Genomic DNA, 20391 nt, shown 5'->3' with positions numbered 1-20391 from the left:
TATTTTTAGTTATATATACACTAGAGTTCTATAATCTATGTAATAATATTTATATGTAAAAGAAAATAAATTAAGTGGGACTTTTCTTAAGATCTTCTTCATTATTTTTGAAGATGTGTTTGTATTGCTGGATTATATATACATATACACACAACACTTGCTTACCGACTGTTCATTCTAAATCATTTTGTCAAATTAAGACAAACTAAGGAAGGATACATAAATAGTTAATTGACATTTGTTAAGCACTCACAAATCATCAATCATTTTAATTGCTTATTTGCTGCAGCAAGAGGCATAGTTGATACACAGGAAGCTTAATTTGGCTTTTGATGCAGCAAATAGTTAAGATAATTATAGAAATATGATTGATGGAATAGATTAGAAAGTTTATATACTAAAAAGTAAAAACAATTGGATCTTTTTTCCCTAACATTTTTTATACAGTTAAATACTTAAAATTTATACTTTATCATCTTTCTTGCTACTATTTTGTTTCTAAAGTCTTCTATGAGATCGGACTATAATTGACAAAAGAAATAAATATCTCCTTAACCAACTAAACTAATCCTCTTTCCACTAATATTTTTAATAAATGAATTAAGAATTTGAAAAAGGAAATGAATTAAGAAATTTTTTTTAAAAAAAGGAGATATTTAGATGAAGAGAAACTGAACAATAAGTCTCTTTGGGTGACTAATTAAATTCTGATATTGATATAACCAGAAAAAACTTAAATGAAACATAATTGGTGTAATGAGTTATTTATATAATCATATAAATAGATTATAATGATTAATTAAAAATTTATAAAATAAAAATAGATATATCTACCCATAGAAAAATAATTATGTAACTATTTACTTACATAAATAGTTAGAAGTCACTGCATCCCATCATTATCCAAAATGTAACACCACAGATTTCCAACTGGAAAGTTATATATGATTGTTATATCAAAGAAATGGTAAATTTGTCAGAGATATCAAAAACATTCCTGAGCTTAAATAATTAACCAATATATTGTCCATAACATCAACCTCTGGATTTTCAAGAGCATCAACTTCATTTTAGTTCAACAAGTTTGCATATAATATTAAAGCAAGAATGTTTATAAGGCATGAGAAAGAGTGGAGATGGAAATAGCTTGCTTATTGCCTGAATGCTTCCCATGTAACAGTTTTAATTGTCACATCTGATTCCTGATTTTTCTACTTTCATACTATAATCTAATCTCTAACATTTATACTGTACTTTTTAGTTAAAAACAGTTTGATATCTTTTACTATAAATATGTAATAACTCCATGTGAGTATTGACAGATTTGATATCTCATACTCTACTACCCAATGGAAGCTGGCATGCTAAAGAACTCTGCAGTTTCAAGAATTCGACAAAAAGAGAAAGAGAACAAAGAGTTAATGATCACTTTTTTTTGCAGGTTTGAACTCATGCATGTGATGGAGTATGACGGAGATCAAGGGCATGAAAGAATGTACTTGTAAGGAAAATGACGAGGGATATGCAACTGGAGTGCATATGCTGGTTGGTGGCCTAATCAATTCTATGTTGCCATTGCAGCTGTCTCTCCTTTTGTTAGGGGGAAGATGATACTACTGTTTCAAGTAAAAGTGTGAAATGAAAACTCCAGTAGATTTTAATTGGCTACAAGTGTTAGGTACCTTTTTTTTTCATGTTTCCTTTTTGGCTGGGGCAAAACAAGTCTCTTTACCTATCCTAATAACTGTTATATCTAAATATGTATATATATAAGTTTATTTATTTATTTATTGAGACAAAGTGTTCTAAATTAATTAATATCAGTTGCAGAAAGTTATAAAATATTAAGATTTTAATATTATCTTAGCTGTAATAATGGACTCGAACCTTTTATAATTTCCATTAGTTGAAGAACATTAAGTTAAGTGTGATTAAACATCGTAATATTAAATATGCTAATTAAGATATATACATTACGTGCCATACAAACACCGAATCACCCCGATTAGGAGATTTCTTGGGCCACCAATACTAAATTCAGAGGTGAGGTGACCACCGTTATTTGATTAGGCTAAAGATAAAATTAAAGTTCTTCATTTAATTTCCGCCTCTTTATTACTGCTACTGCTCATTCAATGAAATTTCTCTATGGCTGTTTGAAATCATTGCTATTGCTAAGTGCCAAACATCATAGGTTTAATTCTTCTAGCTCGCCCTGCAAGAATTTTTTTATAAAATACTGTTTCAACAATTTTAATATAATTATATATTTAAAATTCAAATTTAAACTAGAAAATACAGAAGTAAAATGGATAAAAGTTAATGTTTCTTTTATTTGATATATATCATTTTTTTTTAAAAAAACCCTTTCAAAAAAGAAAATAATTTACCTACTTTTTCTGAAAAATAATTTTAAAAACTCGAAAAAGAAAGAATCCGAAATGAGGATAGAATAGTATATCAAAAGCAGAAGTCAATTAAGGTGATTTAGAAGCTACATTTAAAAAGTTTTCATTGTACAATCTACGGCCATATTTGAAAGCTGAAATCTCTTACATTAATCACAATAATAATAATAGTACTGTTTCTCTTTAAGACTTGTTGGCTGTTTCCGTAATGTCCATCCCTACATTATACAGCAAATCATGAATTCAGCAAAGAGCCTTTTGGAGATTGGTAGGTTTGCTCTTTTGTGCATATCTAACTTTCTGGGGACCTTTTATAGGTTGGCTACTTTGTAATAATTATGACCATGAGGATCCTTTCTTTTCTTTTTTTCTTTCAAATTTCTATGACAAATTTGCAGAAAGAAGGGGCAATATTAAGCCATTGCTTAAGGATTTGAATGGTTTTACAATGAATGAAATCTAAGACTAGCTAGGTTAGGCAATTCAATAATTCAGAAGGTATTTGCATTCTTAGGAAAACAAATCCCAGAAAAGGTTAATGACTTTGAACGATGAACAATAAATTGCACAAATGATAATTGACAAGTAGACATAAACTGGACTATCAAGTAGATATGGATTCGGATAGATATGAATTCGGATTTAATTTTTAATACTCAGTGACGAACTTAAATATAGTTTGGATTTTTGTATCCACGAGTACCGGATATCTATTAATATTTTACTCATATTTTATATTTGATTGATTTTGAATTTTATTCATTTCATTTAATTAGTATTCTTATTTCATTATAATATGTTATTTTATTAATTTAATTTTATCTTTTGATCTTGTTAATATTTATATATCAAATGAGTCTATTAAATAGATGCCTGTTTTATTACCTAAACTTGTTTATATAAACAAATTTCTAGTGAATGTAAAACATGATTAATACCATAAATTACATTTATAAATAATCAATTTTAGATGAACTCATATAGTATACAAGTAGTATTAATTAAGGGATAATAAAATCAATTTTTAAATAGATTAAATAATTACATTTTAAACGAGTTCTGTGTTTAAATATTTTTTTCTTAATAGTCCTCATCTGTTGCCATTTCTAATTGTAGTGCTATAACTATTCATATATGTACTTTTATCATATATAAAAGAAATCAATTTAATATGAAATAAATTAGTAAAATAATGGAGTTAATTATATAGTTGTAGTAAGAGGTGGCCAATTATTTTTTATGCTAATTGAATGTTGCTAGTAATTCATGACCTTATAAGTAGTGTTTGGTTCAGGAGGCAGGATAACGTGAGACTAGACTCATAAAATGTGACTCATTTATGCTTATTGAATAATTGAAGGACTCAAATACATTAAAATAAAAACTAAAGAGCTAAAATAAAATTTCGAGGCAAATGTACGAATGCATATATCTCTCTCTCCATCTTCTTAAAAATAAGAAAAAGAAACAAATTGGAAATTTGAAACATTGAGAGGTCAATAAATAAAACTAAACAAGATTGGATAGGGGCGATTTAATAAATATGTAAAAGTATGGGGGTATAAAATCAATAATCTAAACGGTAGCTTTAAAGAGCAATTTCTTTAGACAGACACTTCTATTTTCCGGTTACTTTCAAATCGAAATTCCGAACCGGAAACAGAAATTAAGAAGGAAAAGAAAAAACAGAAAAAAGAAAAAGGTAAAATGATACTTGCAGTATTGTTTGCCAATGTGGAAGGCAACATCTTGATCGAACGGTACGCATGATGTGTTCATGTTCAACTCTAATTACTTCTTTTTGGATTCTCTTTATTTTGTTCAATCTGAAATTGGTTCATGTTATATCTTTCTATTGATGTGTGCATTTGGGTTCTGGGAAGGTTAATTATTTGGATTCTAAGTTTTATAGGAATTCAAATGACTTCTTATTAATCATTTTAGCTGATATGGCACTTAGAAGGGTGTAATTTGGAACTATGGTGATTACATATAAGGAAATTCAGTTTTCTTTGAACAGTGTTTTATCAAATTCAAAACCTTTGTGTACAGTAAGGGAAATTTGGTACGGATCAGCAAGACATGCTCTACTGATCTTGAAAGGACATTATTTTGTTGAAACAAGTAGATCCACCGTGTAAAATTCTTGAGAGAGGCCATTCCATGAGAAAAAGCTAAAGCTTAGAATCATTGCTGGTTGTTAGCAAGACCCTATTTTTGGTGCAGCATTTGCACAATTTGATGGTGAAAAGAATCAAAAGAATTTATAAATTAATATGTTTTCGTGTGTTTTCCCTTTGTTGCAGAGAGTTGACAAGTAGATTGGTGATACTTGTTATGATCAAGATATACTTTGGATTCCACATATAATAATTCTGTGTTTGCTCGTAGAAATAACCTTGCTCAGGCATAAGAATCAAAATCTGTTTAGCACTTCTGCTAATACGGATAGGAGGTTATTAGGATGGGAAGAAAATCATAGCGGGTAGGTTTTAAGGGTCAGTTGCAGTCAATGTAATGCTGCTTCTCTTGTTATATGTCTATATTCAAGCTACTTTAAACTCCAAGTTGGAGTTGATGTCGGGGGGGAGAGGTGGTGAATGACTTCTTTAGGATAGAGGGAGTCATAAGAAGGTGAAAGCTGTATTGGAGTTAAGCTTAAGAGAGTGATATTATGGAGTTTTATCACTTGTTGGCAACAGGAAATGTAGTATGAAATGCTGACTATCAATACATTGATTTTAAATGGTAATTAATTCAACTCAAATTAGCCTTAAATTTTATTAAGGTCTAGTAGTGCTAGGTGTGTATTTCCAAAATTTCCTTTCTTGCATTTTAGTACGACTTGTGAGTTTGTTTTCTTTGTATGTCTATGGCTGAGTAAAATGATGGGAAGTGTTTGATCATGTCAAGCAAAAGCTATCTAATACTCCATTATAGGAGATAATGTAGTTTTAGAATTTCAATTGATCATTTGTGGACCTGAAGAGCTTGGGGAACAATGACACAAAAGAAATGCACAACAACCTATAAGATTAAAAAAGAAAAATTCACATATTCCTTTTGTTTAAATGAAAGATGTGACAGCTTGATTACTGTCATATGTCATTCTTTCCTTTAAATTTTAGTTCTATCATTCCCTTTGAAAGAGAATCCAGTTAAATCATGTTCTGATATGTAATTGTAACTGCTTTAGAGCCGAACTAGAGTTAGACATGTGCGTGTCTGTTATTCATCAGTGGTGAATAAGAGATAATGGATTAGACTGCACCATGCTTTGTATGGATGGTGCTGTCTTCTGTTTCTAGAAGAGCTTGTTGCATGAGGAGCTCATATGTTCTGCTTTTTGAGGGAAGATAAAGCATCCTGCCTGATATGGGCATGCTCCATTTGATGATCTCATAAAAGTGAGAAATCTGCATCTGGGAGATGTCGAGGAAAACCTGTTGTTATTTGTTAATAATAATTTGGTCTCTATTTGAAAGGAACCACTTTTCATTTTCTTTCTGTTTACAATTAAATTGTCAACATATCGATTCAACTGTCTAGTTATTATTTCAGATTTAGTGGAGTTCCAGCTGAGGAGCGATTGCATTGGAGATCTTTCTTAGTTAAGCTGGGGGCGGATAATCTTAAAGGTGTAAAAAATGAAGAGCTTCTTGTTGCTTCCCACAAGTATGTAACCTCTGTTGTTTAGCAGTATCCATTTAAATGTAACTTTAGTTTCCCTATATAGCAAATCTTTTTGATTCAGTTTGATATAATGTTAAAGTGCAAAATTGTTGAATCAGCTTTGCCACAAATTTTGTTGTCTCAGTACTTATTTTTGCATGGTGCAACTCTTGGGGAAAATAGTTCTTGTTATATTAGAAATTTGATGTCAGGAAATGGTTAATAAATTTTTACCATCTCAGTTTTCCACTTCTAATGCTTGAAGTGGCATTTTTCCCAAGAAAGCAGGATAACTTCTGCAAATTTGATTCTGTTGTTTCCAAAACCAAAGTAGGGAAATCGTTTTACTCAATTTAAGACATTTTGATAACAGAGGGAAATTTTTTGGACATTCTTGCTTGACAGGAAACCTTGCTGATATGCTGTTTTCATTCATTCAATGTGATAATTTATAGGTAGTCCCAAATTTCATCTGCTCATGAACCATTCAACTTTACTATACTAAATCTCTTTATAGTATTAAGTTGCAAGCTTAACTGATAGCTAGTTCTAAATTTGTTATATTCTTTTCTAGTTTATCCAAAAACTTTTTTTCGCGTTATATTACTTAATTCCCTGTGGATTGGTGTTCTTATTTTTTTTTTCATTTTATTAGGTCAGTGTATATTGTGTACACAGTGCTTGGGGATGTCAGCATTTTTGTTGTTGGCAAGGATGAGTATGATGAACTTGCCTGTGAGTATATATATAATTTATCTTCATTAAGAATCTCCTAATTGTTTATGCAAAAATGAGAAAACAATTAAGCTTACGAATGCAAAACCATTACAGGGTTGAAGACCCTGCAACATATAGGTCCTTTTAGTACATCCTCTAGTTTAAGTTGCTTCCAGGCATTTTTTTCTGTAATTTTCCTCTGATGCTGTGAAGACCTGGTTCATCTCCTCTATTGAGATTGCTAGACTGCCACCTGTAACAGCCTACTAGAATGGATAGATGGGTTCTATTGAGAAGTAAAGCAAAAACTTTTGACACTTCTGGTTCCTTTGATAGGAAATTGTAGTGTAACCTGTTTGGACTGTAATGTACAAAATAAGAAATAACACAAAATAGAATGGGGAGGTTCTGAGCATGTAATTGACTGGATTACTGATGAGCATATGGTTTTTCTTTTTCTTTTCCTTGGGATGGTTTTCCTGTAGTGGCAGAAGTCATCTTTGCTATCACCTCAGCCGTGAAGGATGTATGTGGGAAGCCTCCGACTGAGCGACTTTTCCTTGACAAGTATGGAAAGATATGCTTATGCCTGGACGAAATAGTTTGGAAGGTAAGGGTGGTAAACTACGTTTAGCTTTAAACTGCCTTATTAGCTGTTTGGGAGTTTCTTAAATACTTAAATAGGTAGGGTAGCATAACCTTATTAAATTTGGTCATGACATGACCATATGTTTTAATGGGGACATAGTAACAAAATAGAATGGGCTCACCTTGCCGTGGATGTTTTGATTACCATGTCAATGGCATGACAACTAAGCTTTGCAGCCATTATTATAACCTTAAGTGGCATCTTCTAGCTGTTGCACACTCACCTTCTAAACAAATACACATAATTGTATGCTGTTTCTTGCGTCTTCAAACACTTATCTATTTTTCCATTCTTTGAAGGGATTGCTGGAGAATACTGACAGGGACAGAATTAGAAGATTGATGAGACTAAAACCTCCAACAGATTTCTGAGTAGAAAAGCTGGTTCGTGTAATCAGAAAAATGGCGATGGTCCTTTGGTTTTTGTATCATATGGAAAACACAGTTGATCTTGTTGTCTCGAAATGATTGCCATTGTTATTTGTCCACACTGTATTTCTTTTGTACTTAATTTTCTTCTATTTAAGATCCTGAATTTGTTGTCTTGCTGGTGACAATTTCTTAGAACTAGCTTATCAATATATTTACAGTGGGAGGAATGCCATGAACACAAAGTTTGATGAAAGTAGACGGTGTTCAGATGTTGCCATTTTTAGACTATAATTGGCAGGAAAATTGTCAAAGTGATCTAACCCTTTAATAAGTATAAACGGAGTACTCTGGTCTATAGATCTTATTCGAGAGCATTAGAGAAACTACTTCAACCTCAAAATATCCCAAATCGGAATAAACCCTAACTTGAAAATGCATGCTCTCTGGTTTTTGAGATGAATGGGGCTGCAGGACATGCTTCAAATGCTAAAAAATTCAGATGGAAACCCTTATGAAGTTTCATGATTCCAGTAGAAGGTGCAAACATACTTTCCGGTGTATTCCCAATTCTGTATACAAGTTCCTCCATGTTTCTTTCCTATCATGACAGCCGACTAAGAAAGTGTTATTATGATTAATTATTCCCATTCGTCATTAAATTCCAAGTTACTCTCTTTGCCATAGTGAGATAGTTTTTTTTTTTGTTGGAAATACAGCTGCATTCTTGGATTTTTACGTTATATTCTGCTCTCTAAAAAGAGGCGTCCACAACAATAACTACAAGCACTAGATGGTTGGTAGAAGAAAACAAGAATGTATACCTCACTTTCCGATTGGTTTCAGGAAAGATCCAAAATGGTCTTGAATTCGGACAGATTTAACTTCCAATTAAAATTCATTACTTGGACGAGAATTCTTGAATTAACAGCAAGTTACGTTCGTCATACATTTACTGATCCTTATTTGTCTAGCTTTTCGGTTGGTTCAAAGAAACATGTTCACTTGTTTAAGCATAAATATTATTATTTAGAGAATATCTGATCCAGGACTAAGAGAACATGCTGTAATTATATATGAATATCATTTCTTATCTCATCCTCCAATAGTGGAGGTTGAGAAAGAAGGAGAGGAATGAAGTATGGAAAGATGCTTCGCGATGAGGTCGAGAGGACTTTTCGCGCATGGAAAGGTCAGTTCATATCATACAAGAAGTTGAAGAAGCAGTTGAAGCTGATTTACCCTCGATCCAGGGGAAAGATTGTCGCTACTAGAAGATGGCCAAGATATGCAACTAGAAGATTTTTGGAAGTAAATAATAGGGGACTTAGAACTGGTTTTTCCAGATTATTAGATGATGAACTCAAGAAAGTTAACACATTTTATTTGGATAAAGAAGAAGATTACATCATCAGATTAAAGGTGCTTACCGTATACCAGTTCTGTCAAGTTGCTTAGAAATATGATATCATTATGCTACATTTACTATTTTACATAAAGAGGGAGCAGATTACAAATGGGCTGGTATTGCAGGAGCTGCAAGTTAGAGCAGCAAACTTGCATAGTGATGAAGAGAAGCTAGAAGTGCAGAAGGATATCCTAAAATTTCACGGAGAAATGGTTCTGCTACTCCAGTACAGTGCCCTTAATTTTACAGGTATTTTTCTGTTTTCTTTTTCTTATTTTTGCGCGACTTCGGAGTCATTTCTATGAAATCGTTCGACGGAGGATATGATAGAATGTTTAAAACGTTATATTGAATTGAATTCAATTTCATATGTCACGGGCTGGTGCATGTTTGGTCGATCAGTTGGAGCAGAAACAAATGAAGTTTTCTGTTCACAGTTCTATTGACAGTGAAGCATGAATTCTTTTCACTATAACCATTCAAAGCTAATTTAGATGGAAAGAGGGAGAATCAGTTGTCAGGCTGCTCCGCCAGTTTACTTCACTGGACAGTCCTTAATTTACTAGTCTGTTAACTGCCCACTCTGAAGATTATTTTGTTAGCAGAAATTGCTACAGATAAAAATAATTTCTTTGCTCAATTTCTGAGCTGCAAAGCTAACAAATGAATTTTTCCCACTAGCCATTAGGTGAAACTAAGGGTTGCGAATGGATATACTTTACCTGCATACCTACTACCTTGTATTTGCGCAAAGCAGGAAGTCTCTTGCATTTTGGTAAATTGCTCTTTCCTTTGGGTAAATATTTTGTATAAAGGGTCTTGTAACTTTCAAAAGGAGAAAAGAAGTCCTTGCTGTTATTATAATTGTTCTCTAAAAACAGGATTGATAAAAATTGTCAAGAAGCACAACAAGAAGACAGGCACAACCTTTGAGTTCTCTACCATGCCAAAGGTTATGCAGCAGTCATTCTTCTCCACTGATCTGCTTTACAACCTTATGAAGGAGGCTGAAGCAATGCTGGCTCGCCTGTTTCTTCGAGATGACTTCTAATGTCCATTCCAAGCTTGCTTATGTAGATACAGATAAGAAAATAATTTCTTCACTAGGAGAAAAACCCCTTCTCTAGATATAGTTATAAAATGTATGATCCTGGACCATTGCAAGAAGAGAAAGCTTATAGTTTTTGCTAGCTTATACATGATTACAGTGTGCAAATACAATGACAGAGATCCTCTACTCTAGTAATATGATGATTATGGAAGTTGTATTATACTTTCATGGATGCTGTAATGATGATTATGATAATAATGATTTAATACTGTGATGTGATATTGGTTTACTCAGTAATTGCATTACATGTCTAATGATTTTTTTTGGCTTATGAAGAAAAAATTCAAGAATTCTAAACATTAGAAATGATCTAGTCCAATTTATAAATAAATTCTATCTTTTTCAGAAGACAAATAAATTATATTTAAATGAATATTATGGATCTTAATATTTATAAAATAAATTTTATGATATCAATATTTTTTTTGAGCTGTAATTATAATGGTTAATTCGAGTGATTGGTTGGTTCACTTGTTATTTTAATATATAAAGTTCTAGTTTTAGAGTTAGCATTCATATGCAGCAGTAAGCCAGATTTTCAGATAGGTGGTATTCAAGCGGGGAATGTTATGGCCCGAGGTCATAACTTGTGGTTGGAAACAGAGAAAGATAGAGAAAGAGAAAGAAAGAGATGAGAAACAGAGGAATAGAGATAAGATTGAAAGAGTTTGGGAGAGAATGGAAACTGATATTGTATTATGGTATTTGATAATCCTCTTTTACAATCTGTAGCTGGTTTATATACAAGATTCCATTAACAACTGATCTCAAACTACTAATTCCATTGGCTAACATATAAACCAATTTAGAACTGACATATATCTTGGCCCTTGATCATTACAGTGAAAAGTCTTTTTTTATTTTTTTTTTTTTTTAAAATAATGAAGAGGTCTAGTTTTGGGTAGGGAAGAGGAAATTAAAAGAATGGTGTATCATGGTTTGCTGGAAAGTTCATTGATATTTGAATACTAATATTCACCCTTTCACAAGCTAGGTCATTGTTCCTCTGCCACAGCGTCTCAAGTCCTTCAACACTATCCAATTATTTATGTGTGTGTGTATGAATACTCCAGCAAGGTTACCAAGTCAAAGTCTTCCGAGCAACTTGCCATCTTTTTTCTCAGTCTACATTAGGGCTGAGCATGGATCTCGGTGATTCCCGCCCAAACTGAATAACCGTACCGAAAAATACCAGAACCGAAAAAAACCAAAAGTTTTTATAACCGAATTGTACTGATCCGATTTTTTTTTACTATTACGGTATAGTACTAGTTCTTTAGTAAAAACCGTACTGTAACCGTACTAGAACCGATCCGTCTTGTACTGATCCGGATCAAACCGTAGAACCAAATTTTTTATATATATTTATAAATAATTATTTATATTATATAAATAATACATATTAAAAAAATAATACATATACTCTATAAAAAACTATTTCATATTTATCATTTATATAATTGAAGCAATTGTTATCGAAATATAAAAAATAATACATATTAAAAATTAACTATAATATTATAATATACTTTATACTCTATAAAAAATATAAGTTATATATATTAATATGTCACATAGTATATTGATACTAGTAATTTAGTATACATACTATTTTTTTTATTTTACTTTTGATTGCTTGAGGACAAGTAATGAGCGAAGTATGGGGTTATTTGATGTGCGTAAAATACACACATCTAAATGGGGTTTTTAAGATTGATTATATGGACATTTGGATGTGAATTGGTCCCAACACTCACCCTATCCGTCTGTTTATGTGCATTAGGTCCAAAAGAAATCAAAGAATGATAAAGGGAAGAATTGGAGCATAATTGGACGTCAAAGCTATTGAAACGAGCTAAGTATGGGCATGAGAAAGCTGAACATGGCCGTGTTGCTTTCAACACTGACCGTGTTGGATGCATCAACATCAACGAAAAAGAAGCTTTTAGGGAGCACGCCCACAGAGAGTAACACAGACATAAACACCATCCTGTATTGGGGACACAGGCGTGAACACGACCATGTTGGGTGCATCAAACATCAAAGAAAAAGAAACTTTTAGGGAGCAGGGCCACAGAAAGTAACACGGGTATAAACACCAGACTGTGTTGGGAACACAGGCATAAACACGGCCGTGTTGACGTCAACAAAGTGAATTAATTAAAATATAAAAAAATATATTAAATTATATTTACTGTTTAATTTTTTTTGAAAAGGATGAAACAAAATTTCACAAAAAAATTGTCAAAACAAAACAAAGTTAGGATTTTTTCATTGCTGCCGTTCCCAATCGCCCATCATTGCTGCCATTCCCGTCGCCCATCTATTGTTCCCATTGCTTCCCGTCGCCCATCGTTGCCGCTGTTTTCGTCGCTTTCCGTCGCCCATTGTTGCTGCTGTTTCCATCGCTTTCCGTCGCCCATCGTTGCTGCTTCCCGTCGCTTCCCATCGCCCATCGTTGGTGCTGTTCCCATCGCCCATCATTGCTGCTGTTCCCATCAGGTATTATTGCTGCCATTTTTAACGATGAAATACTGTATGGTTGGTATACTGTTTTACTGTTTTAACGATGAAATACTGTTTTAGTGCTGCCATTTTTATTGCTATTCCCGTTGCATTATTGAACTGTTTGCAGTTTATAAAGATGGTAAAACATGGAGTTAGCCAACTATCCAGCACTAAGAAGAGGAAAACAACTGATTCTACTTCTTCAAACAGCGATGGCTTGTGGTTAGCTTCAATTCCACCTCCATCGGAAAATAATGCTTCATCTGCTGGCAATAACAGTATCGTTGCCTGTTCAAGTAAACATCTGTGTCCACCACCAACAGAAAAAGAAATGCAGACTGTTGACACTAATGAAGGTACTAATACTGTTGATCCACCTACTTCCCCTCCTAGTAAAACTAGGTCATTTGTTTGGTTGCATTTTGAAAAATTTAAGAACTCTGATGGTAAAGAGATGAGTAGAGTTAGGTGTTTATGGTGCGGTAAGAATTACTAAGGTGGTACTGCCATGGGAACTTCGGGTCTTAGGAAACACTTGCGAGTAACCTGTAAAAAATTTCCTCATAAACAACAGTTGATTGATGCAGAGATTAAGAAGGACAAATCGCAAAAGACCCTAACGTTCTTAAAGTCCATAAATACAGAAAGTCCTAAGATTGGAACTTGGTGTTTTGATCAAGAAGCTTGTAGGAAAGCATTAGTTCGAATGATAATTAAAGATGAATTACCTTTTAGATTTATGGAAAGGGAAGGGTTTAGAGAATTTATTCAAGTTGCTGTATCTGATTTTATTATTCCTTCTAGATTCACCATTGTGAGGGATTGTTTCACTTTGTTTGCTGAAGAGAAAAAAAAATTGAAAGTCATTATTGCAACACAATGTCAAAGAGTCTCTTTGACCACTGATACTTGGACAAGTCTGCAAAATTTAAGCTATCTTTGTTTGACTGCTCATTTTATAGATGCTGATTGGAATATGCATAAGAGGATATTGAATTTTTGTGTTGTTAAGAGTCATAGAGGTATAAATATAGGTAATGCAGTAGATGCTTGTATGGAGGAGTGGGGTATAAAAAAAGTCATGTGCATAACTGTTGATAATGCATCTAGTAATGACACTGCTATTCAACAGTTGAAGAAAAGATTATTAAAGAAAAATACATTTATTTTGGGTGGAGATGCATTTCATATGAAGTGTTTTGCTCATATCCTTCAATTAATTGTGAAAGATGGACTTCAAATATCTCAAGTTTCCATTAAAAAAATTAGAGATGCTGTGAAGTACATTAGAAGTAGTCCTCAAAGAATGGATCTATTTAAGAAGGCTTGCGAGTTAGCAAATTTAAAGAATAAGTCCTCTTTACAGTTAGATTGCCTAACTAGGTGGAATTCAACTTATTTGATGTTAGATTGTGCTTTGGGCTATCAAAAGGCTTTTGATATGTTGGAGGACATAGACTCCAAATTCCTGGCTGATTTTGGTGATGATATACCTACTGAAGTAGATTGGACTAAAGCTAAGGTGCTAATAAAATTTCTTAAGAAATTCTACGATGCTACTTGCAAGCTATCTGGTACATTGTACTCTACTTTAAATCTTTATTTTCTGGAGGTGATAAAGATTTTAAAAGAACTAGATGCTTTTAAAATTAGCAAGGATAGTGAGCTAAGTGAAATGACCATTGAAATGCGAGCTAAAACAGATTGTCAAACGAAATCTCTCCAAAGCTTCAAAGAAATGACTTTTGATTCAATAACAACACCCTTATTTTTATTTTCCAATGCACTCCAAATCTAACTGCAATTGCAATAAGCAATTCAGTTGTCATTATATAATTTTTTCTAGCTAGTGAAAGCTTTATTTTCTTTGTAAAAGTGGCAATAGATAGAGAAAGATATTTCCTTGCTTTTAATTTAACAAAGAAATAATTTTCATTTTTTCTTTTAGGAAAACAATCAAACACCTTATGCTGAAGAAATCAACAAAATGAGTCCATTTATATCATACAAGATATCGAAAAGGTTAAAAGAATCTTACTTGATGGAGACTGAGACGTCAAGTGTTTACTAAAACCTAAATTTTTTAATGTTCAGGCTCGGCTCGTGAAAAATTGACTGAGCTCGAGCTCGGCTCATAATTAGCTGCATAATATATATAAATGAATTGCACCCAAACTCGACTTGTTATTAGCTCAATATTTTATATAAACGAGCTAAACTCGGGCTCGACTCATATACAAGCTCGAATTCCAGCTCGAGCTTACCAATATGTAGTTGTATATCTCACATTATAAATAAATTATTCACAAAATAAAATATGTAAATAACTTTCCAAACCTAAATAATTAAACCAAGTTCTTGACAAAAAAAAAAAAAAATTTAGCAAACTTTATAGTAGCAAATTAGAAAACAAAATTACCAATAGCAAATTAGAATACAATAAAGAAAATTCCAACAACATGTAATAACACAAGTGATATAAGGCAGCTTGGAATAATCTGAATCCTGCAAAAAATAATGAACGATTAATACCTCTTGGATATTATAATTACTTGTTGAATCCTTCACCTGGAGAAAGGAATACAAAATCACTTGTCTTAATCAAATTTGCAATGTATAAAAACATCAAACTTTGGCCTGAAACAATAAAAAAAAAAAGAAAAAAGAAAAAGAGAAACAAACAAGAAAAGAACGACATAAACACTAGTAAAAGTTAGAATCATTTGCGGGTGGAAAATTTTTGAACCAAATATTTCATAGATGATAACATTGGTCGACTTGAATTATTTCAATGCAATACTTTTCTTTTTTTTCTTTTAATACTCGGAAGCTAGATTTACAACTTGAAGGCCATTAAACTAAGAAGATATCAGTTTAATGGCCTTCAGGTATTGCATTGAAATAATTTCATCGTTAAAACAATAAAACAGTATACCAACCATACAGTATTTCATCGTTAAAAATGGCAGCAATAATACCTGATGGGAACAGCAGCAATGATGGGCGGCGGAAGAACGATGGGCGGCCGGAAAGCGGCGGCAAGAACGATGGGCGATGGGAAGCGATGGGAATAGCGGCAACGATGGGCGATGGGAAGCAACGGGAATAGCAGCAATAATGGGCGACAGGAATGGCAGCAATTATGGGCGATTGGGAACGGCAACAATGAAAAAACCTTAACTTTGTTATGTTTTGACAATTTTTTTGTTAAGTTTTGTTTCATCCTTTTCAAAAAAAATTAAACTATGAATATAATTTAATACCTTTTTTATAATTTAATTAATTCACCCTATTGATGCCAACACGGGACGTGTTTATGCCTCTGTTCCCAACACGGGCTGGTGTTTATGCCCATCGTTGCCGTTGTTCCCATTGCTTCCCATCGTTGCCGCTATTTCCGTCGCTTCCCGTCGCCCATCGTTGCTGCTTCCCGTCGTCCATCGTTGCTGCTTCCCGTCGCCCATCGTTGGTGTTGTTCCTATCAGGTATTATTGCTGCCATTTTTAACGATGAAATACTGTATGGTTGGTATACTGTTTTACTGTTTTAATGATGAAACTATTTCAATGCAATACTTGAAGGCCATTAAACTGATATCTTCTTAGTTTAATGGCCTTCAAGTCGTAAATCTAGCTTCCGAGTATTAAAAGAAAAGTATTGCATTGAAATAATTCAAGTCGACCAATTTTATCATCTATGAAACATTTGGTTCGAAAATTTTCCACCCGCAAATGATTCTAACTTCTACTAGTGTTTATTTCGTTCTTTTCTTGTTTGTTTCTCTTTTTCTTTTTCTTTCCTTTTTTTTATTGTTTCAGGCCAAAGTTTGATGTTTTTATACATTGCAAATTTGATTAAGACAAGTGATTTTGTATTCCTTTCTCTAGGTGAAGGATTCAACAAGTGATTATAATATCCAAGAGGTATTAAATCGCTCATTATTTTGCAGGATTCAGATTATTTCAAGCCGCCTTATATCACTTGTGTTATGACATGTTGTTGTTGGAATTTTCTTTATTGTATTCTAATTTGCTATTGGTAATTTTGTTTCTAATTTGCTACTATGGAGTTTGCTAAATTCTTTTTTTTAGTCAAGAACTTGGTTTAATTATTTAGGTTTGGGAAGTTATTTACATATTTTATTTTGTGAATAATTTATTTATAATGTGAGATATACAACTACATATTGGTAAGCTCGACAAAGATAAATTTGAAAGTTGTGTGTGTGTGTGTATTGTTTTTAGGGAGCTAGAAAGATAAATTTCTTCGTCAATTATTTCTTTAAGGGGATATGGAGTCTAAATCAATTGGTCAACACATCTTTTTATTCTAGAATGCAAATAGCTGTTCTTACACAGTCAAGATAACAACAAGCTGTTCTTCAACTCGGTATACAAGAGACCAAATTAGTCTTGCATTTGGGGATGCTTATGGCAATCAGGTTAGCATCTAAAATCTTCAAATTTTACAGTAACCCATTCGAGGAAACTGTGTTATCTGTAATGGGTTTTGCAAGAATTAATTGAAAATGGTCATATATGAATGATTATCAGGTTTATGCTCCAAAATTAGATGATCCATATTCAGCTACATTTGAAAGTTGCTCTACAGATACATTGCAGATAAAAGGACCTTGCACATTCCAGATTTGCTATGTGTATGTCTATAGGAGTGGTTATGATGGCTGGAAACCAAAGACTGTGACTGTTTATGGCTATTATACCAAGTCTGTTACATTTACATACAACACCTTTATTCCTAATGGTGTTTGGTTTGGCTTCAATTACTGTAATGGAGCCTTGTCATCCAATTGAACAATATAAGTACTGTCTTAGTGTCATTTTGGAGTTCTGTAAGCATGCATATTTAGCTTTCTTTTATATTTTCCTTGTAATGAGAGCAGCTTTGTTTGTGAGATATAATTGACAATCAACTCTCTATTCTAAAAGAATGATAATGGCATTGGAGTGTCTGTGTGATAATGGTTGATAATTTGTTTCTCATTCTTTGCTATTCTGGAAACTCTTAAAAGGAAAATGAGTTATCAAAAAATTAATTCTTTACCTTATAAGCAGGTTTTGCTTCTTATTTTAATCACAGGAACAGTGTGATTGTTTCTCAACCCTAAATTTGTCTTTTACATATTCCGTATCTTATTTGGTAATTGTTTTATATTATTTTATTAATTAAAATTTTAAATTTGAGTATTAAATATGCAGTTTTGTTAAAACTTTTAAAATAATATTTTGCCATCCGCTAGATTAATGTCTAACATTCTCTAAGTTATTACCTAAATTGAATGATCCTCAAGTGTCCAGAATTGAATGATCCTCAAGTGTAGTTCTATTTGAAAATAGCTTATTCTTACTGGCTGTTGGGTGTATTTTCTACCTTCCTTGAGACAGATTTTATTTGTTCCTGCGATGGAACCATTTCTACTTTTACAGATTTTATCTTTTGAATTAGAAATTATTTTTGACAAAAGGTTACTCCGACAAGGACAAGTTCCCGGCCAGCAACATAATTCAATGCAATTGCAAGTCACTAATTTGCGCAATATGTGAAGTTTAAGAAGATCATTTATTTATTAAAAAAATGATATATATTTTTAAACATTATGCTTATAAAGCATATTTTTAAATTATAAAGTTTAAGAAGATCATGAACAAATGAATGCATTTGTTAAGCATCATAACCAATAAAACAAAATATTTAAAGAAAAAACAATTGAAAAGAAGAAAAGAGAAGGTATGAAAATGTATTATGAAACCCGATTTATAGAATGATTAACAGAATTCTTTTACTTTGAAGTCTATTTCTATTGAATGTTAGATTTATTCATGTTGTGCGTTATGTCTGCAAATGCGAATATAAAATGAGAAATGAAAAGGAAAAAGGAAAAAAAGATATATATAGACATGTGAAAAATAATGCAAAAGCTTCGACAAAACCATGTTATTTTTAAAGAATCAACTTTCTCCTATTTATCTAGCTGGTCAAAGTGAAAAGTTTGCAGAGGAATTCTTACTTTTAAATGAGAAACGCTCTGGTTTTCCTAATAGACAACAATCTTCTAACAGTTGTCCTGTCCTCCTTCCAAGTTTTGCTACTCATATGATTCATACTGGGATTAAAAGGAATTCTTTGTCTGATAAAACAGTTGTTGCTATTATTTGCAAAAATGTTCAAGGGCAAACAGTAGATCAGTACTTCGACTCAAGGGAGCTCTCAAGCTTTTGCTGTTTCTCTTGGCCCTCAACCTAGCCAAAGACATTGGATTATCGAATTTTGTTCTTCTTTATCAGAATACTATTTGCTTAAGAATGCTAGTTCTAAGATTTCCTAGGATATGGCTACTTAATATCACCCAAGTAAGCAAGAAACTTGCTTCATTTAGTTTTTCTATTGTCAGGTTTGTCTGCAAATCCAGCAACAAACCTTCACATCAGTTAACAAAGTCCCTGTTACAAGGAAGTCCGACCTCTGCTTGGGTTGCCAATCCCTTCCTGATTTATCAAATTTTGCGTCTATAACGGGGTCTTGATTAAACGAACTTATCATTTTTCTTATAAAAAAGAAGAAGAAGAAGAAGAAGAAGAAGAAGAAGAAGAGAAGACTTCCTCCTATAAGCAAAAACAGTCGCATGACAAAACTTTCCTCAGGTTTTATATATTTTACATGGATTGACAAATACTAGCATTCTCGTATGAGACATTCTACTTTTCAATCTGTTAATAAGATTATTTTTCAATTTGGTTTAGCTTGTGATTTGAAATCTACGAATAAAAATAATTATTGTCTTCTTGCTATCAAGGCAAGCTCACTAGATTTTCTTTACCATCTCTTTTGCATTCAAGTTCTTACTATCTGAGGTTCATATATTTGGACATGCGGAACCCTTTCCTCATGTTCCAAACCAAGGACATTGCTACTTTGTAATTTTTTTATTGATGTCTTTACTCTTTACCCGTTACACTTGTTTTTTCCATTTAAGCCAAAGAAATGAACTTTCAAAAGTGTTCCTAATGTTTAAAAACCATGTTGAAAAACAACTTAATAGCAGTTCTAAAGCCAATCAAATAGATTAAGGAAGGGAATATGTCCATATACTCATGCACAAAATTGGGTTGTGGAACCAATTATCCTTCACATTTTTTATTCAGATGCATCAATATAAACTCATAGTAAGGTACCTTTTAAGTTTTGGACTCATATTTTTTATTTATTAATGTAGTGCAAACTCTTATTTTAAACAAAAAGTCTCTTTATTTTTGTTTATACAAACAAAGACTAAAAAATATGATAGATTTCTGGTTGACTACTTTTCTATTATTAAAACCATATATATAGTAAACATAATTTTTTTAAGGTCAATACTGTATATTAACTTTGGTCTTTCACGTAATCATTTTGGCTACGGATGTCTAGAACTTTTCAAGTAACCAAATATATACTTTGAAGAATATTTAAAATTTGATGAGTATTCTTTTCCCTATATGAAAGTGAATTTCATAATCTTCAACAATAATTACCTTTTTCTCTCTTTGACA

At 32.4% G+C, this 20391-nt stretch overlaps 3 protein-coding genes across 5 annotated transcripts; all 3 read left to right on the top strand.

Annotated features, from left to right (window-relative positions):
- The first annotated feature begins 4007 nt into the window (after positions 1-4007).
- LOC8282324 (TSET complex member tstD) lies at positions 4008-7990 on the top strand. Its single transcript, XM_002517577.3, has 5 exons — positions 4008-4168; positions 5970-6083; positions 6736-6815; positions 7283-7407; positions 7746-7990. Exons 1-5 carry the CDS (start codon positions 4116-4118, stop codon positions 7815-7817), a joined length of 444 nt encoding a protein of 147 aa, XP_002517623.1. The 5' UTR covers positions 4008-4115; the 3' UTR covers positions 7818-7990.
- Positions 7991-8723: 733 nt separating this feature from the next.
- Positions 8724-10562, top strand: LOC8282323 (SPX domain-containing protein 1). Of its 3 annotated transcripts, XM_015718299.3 has the most exons (4): positions 8724-9236; positions 9348-9471; positions 9911-9997; positions 10104-10562. In XM_015718299.3, exons 1-4 carry the CDS (start codon positions 8949-8951, stop codon positions 10271-10273), a joined length of 669 nt encoding a protein of 222 aa, XP_015573785.2. In that variant the 5' UTR covers positions 8724-8948; the 3' UTR covers positions 10274-10562. The 3 variants fall into 3 exon arrangements, 2 of the variants coding, with proteins under 2 accessions (XP_015573785.2, XP_002517622.2); XM_002517576.4 differs by lacking the exon at positions 9911-9997 and having other exon boundaries at positions 8737-9236; XR_007217131.1 differs by lacking the exon at positions 10104-10562 and having other exon boundaries at positions 9094-9471; positions 9904-9917.
- A 5788-nt stretch (positions 10563-16350) lies between these two features.
- On the top strand, positions 16351-17833 carry LOC107261136 (embryo-specific protein ATS3B-like). The gene is made up of 4 exons (XM_048378359.1): positions 16351-16365; positions 16729-16764; positions 17175-17282; positions 17395-17833. The coding sequence occupies exons 1-4, from the start codon at positions 16351-16353 to the stop codon at positions 17653-17655; spliced, it is 420 nt and encodes a 139-aa protein (XP_048234316.1). The 3' UTR covers positions 17656-17833.
- Positions 17834-20391: the final 2558 nt, after the last annotated feature.

Source organism: Ricinus communis, chromosome 8 (assembly GCF_019578655.1).
Source record: "Ricinus communis isolate WT05 ecotype wild-type chromosome 8, ASM1957865v1, whole genome shotgun sequence".
In the NCBI taxonomy this organism is placed as follows: domain Eukaryota; kingdom Viridiplantae; phylum Streptophyta; class Magnoliopsida; order Malpighiales; family Euphorbiaceae; genus Ricinus; species Ricinus communis.
This window is presented reverse-complemented; position numbering and strand designations above follow the sequence as displayed.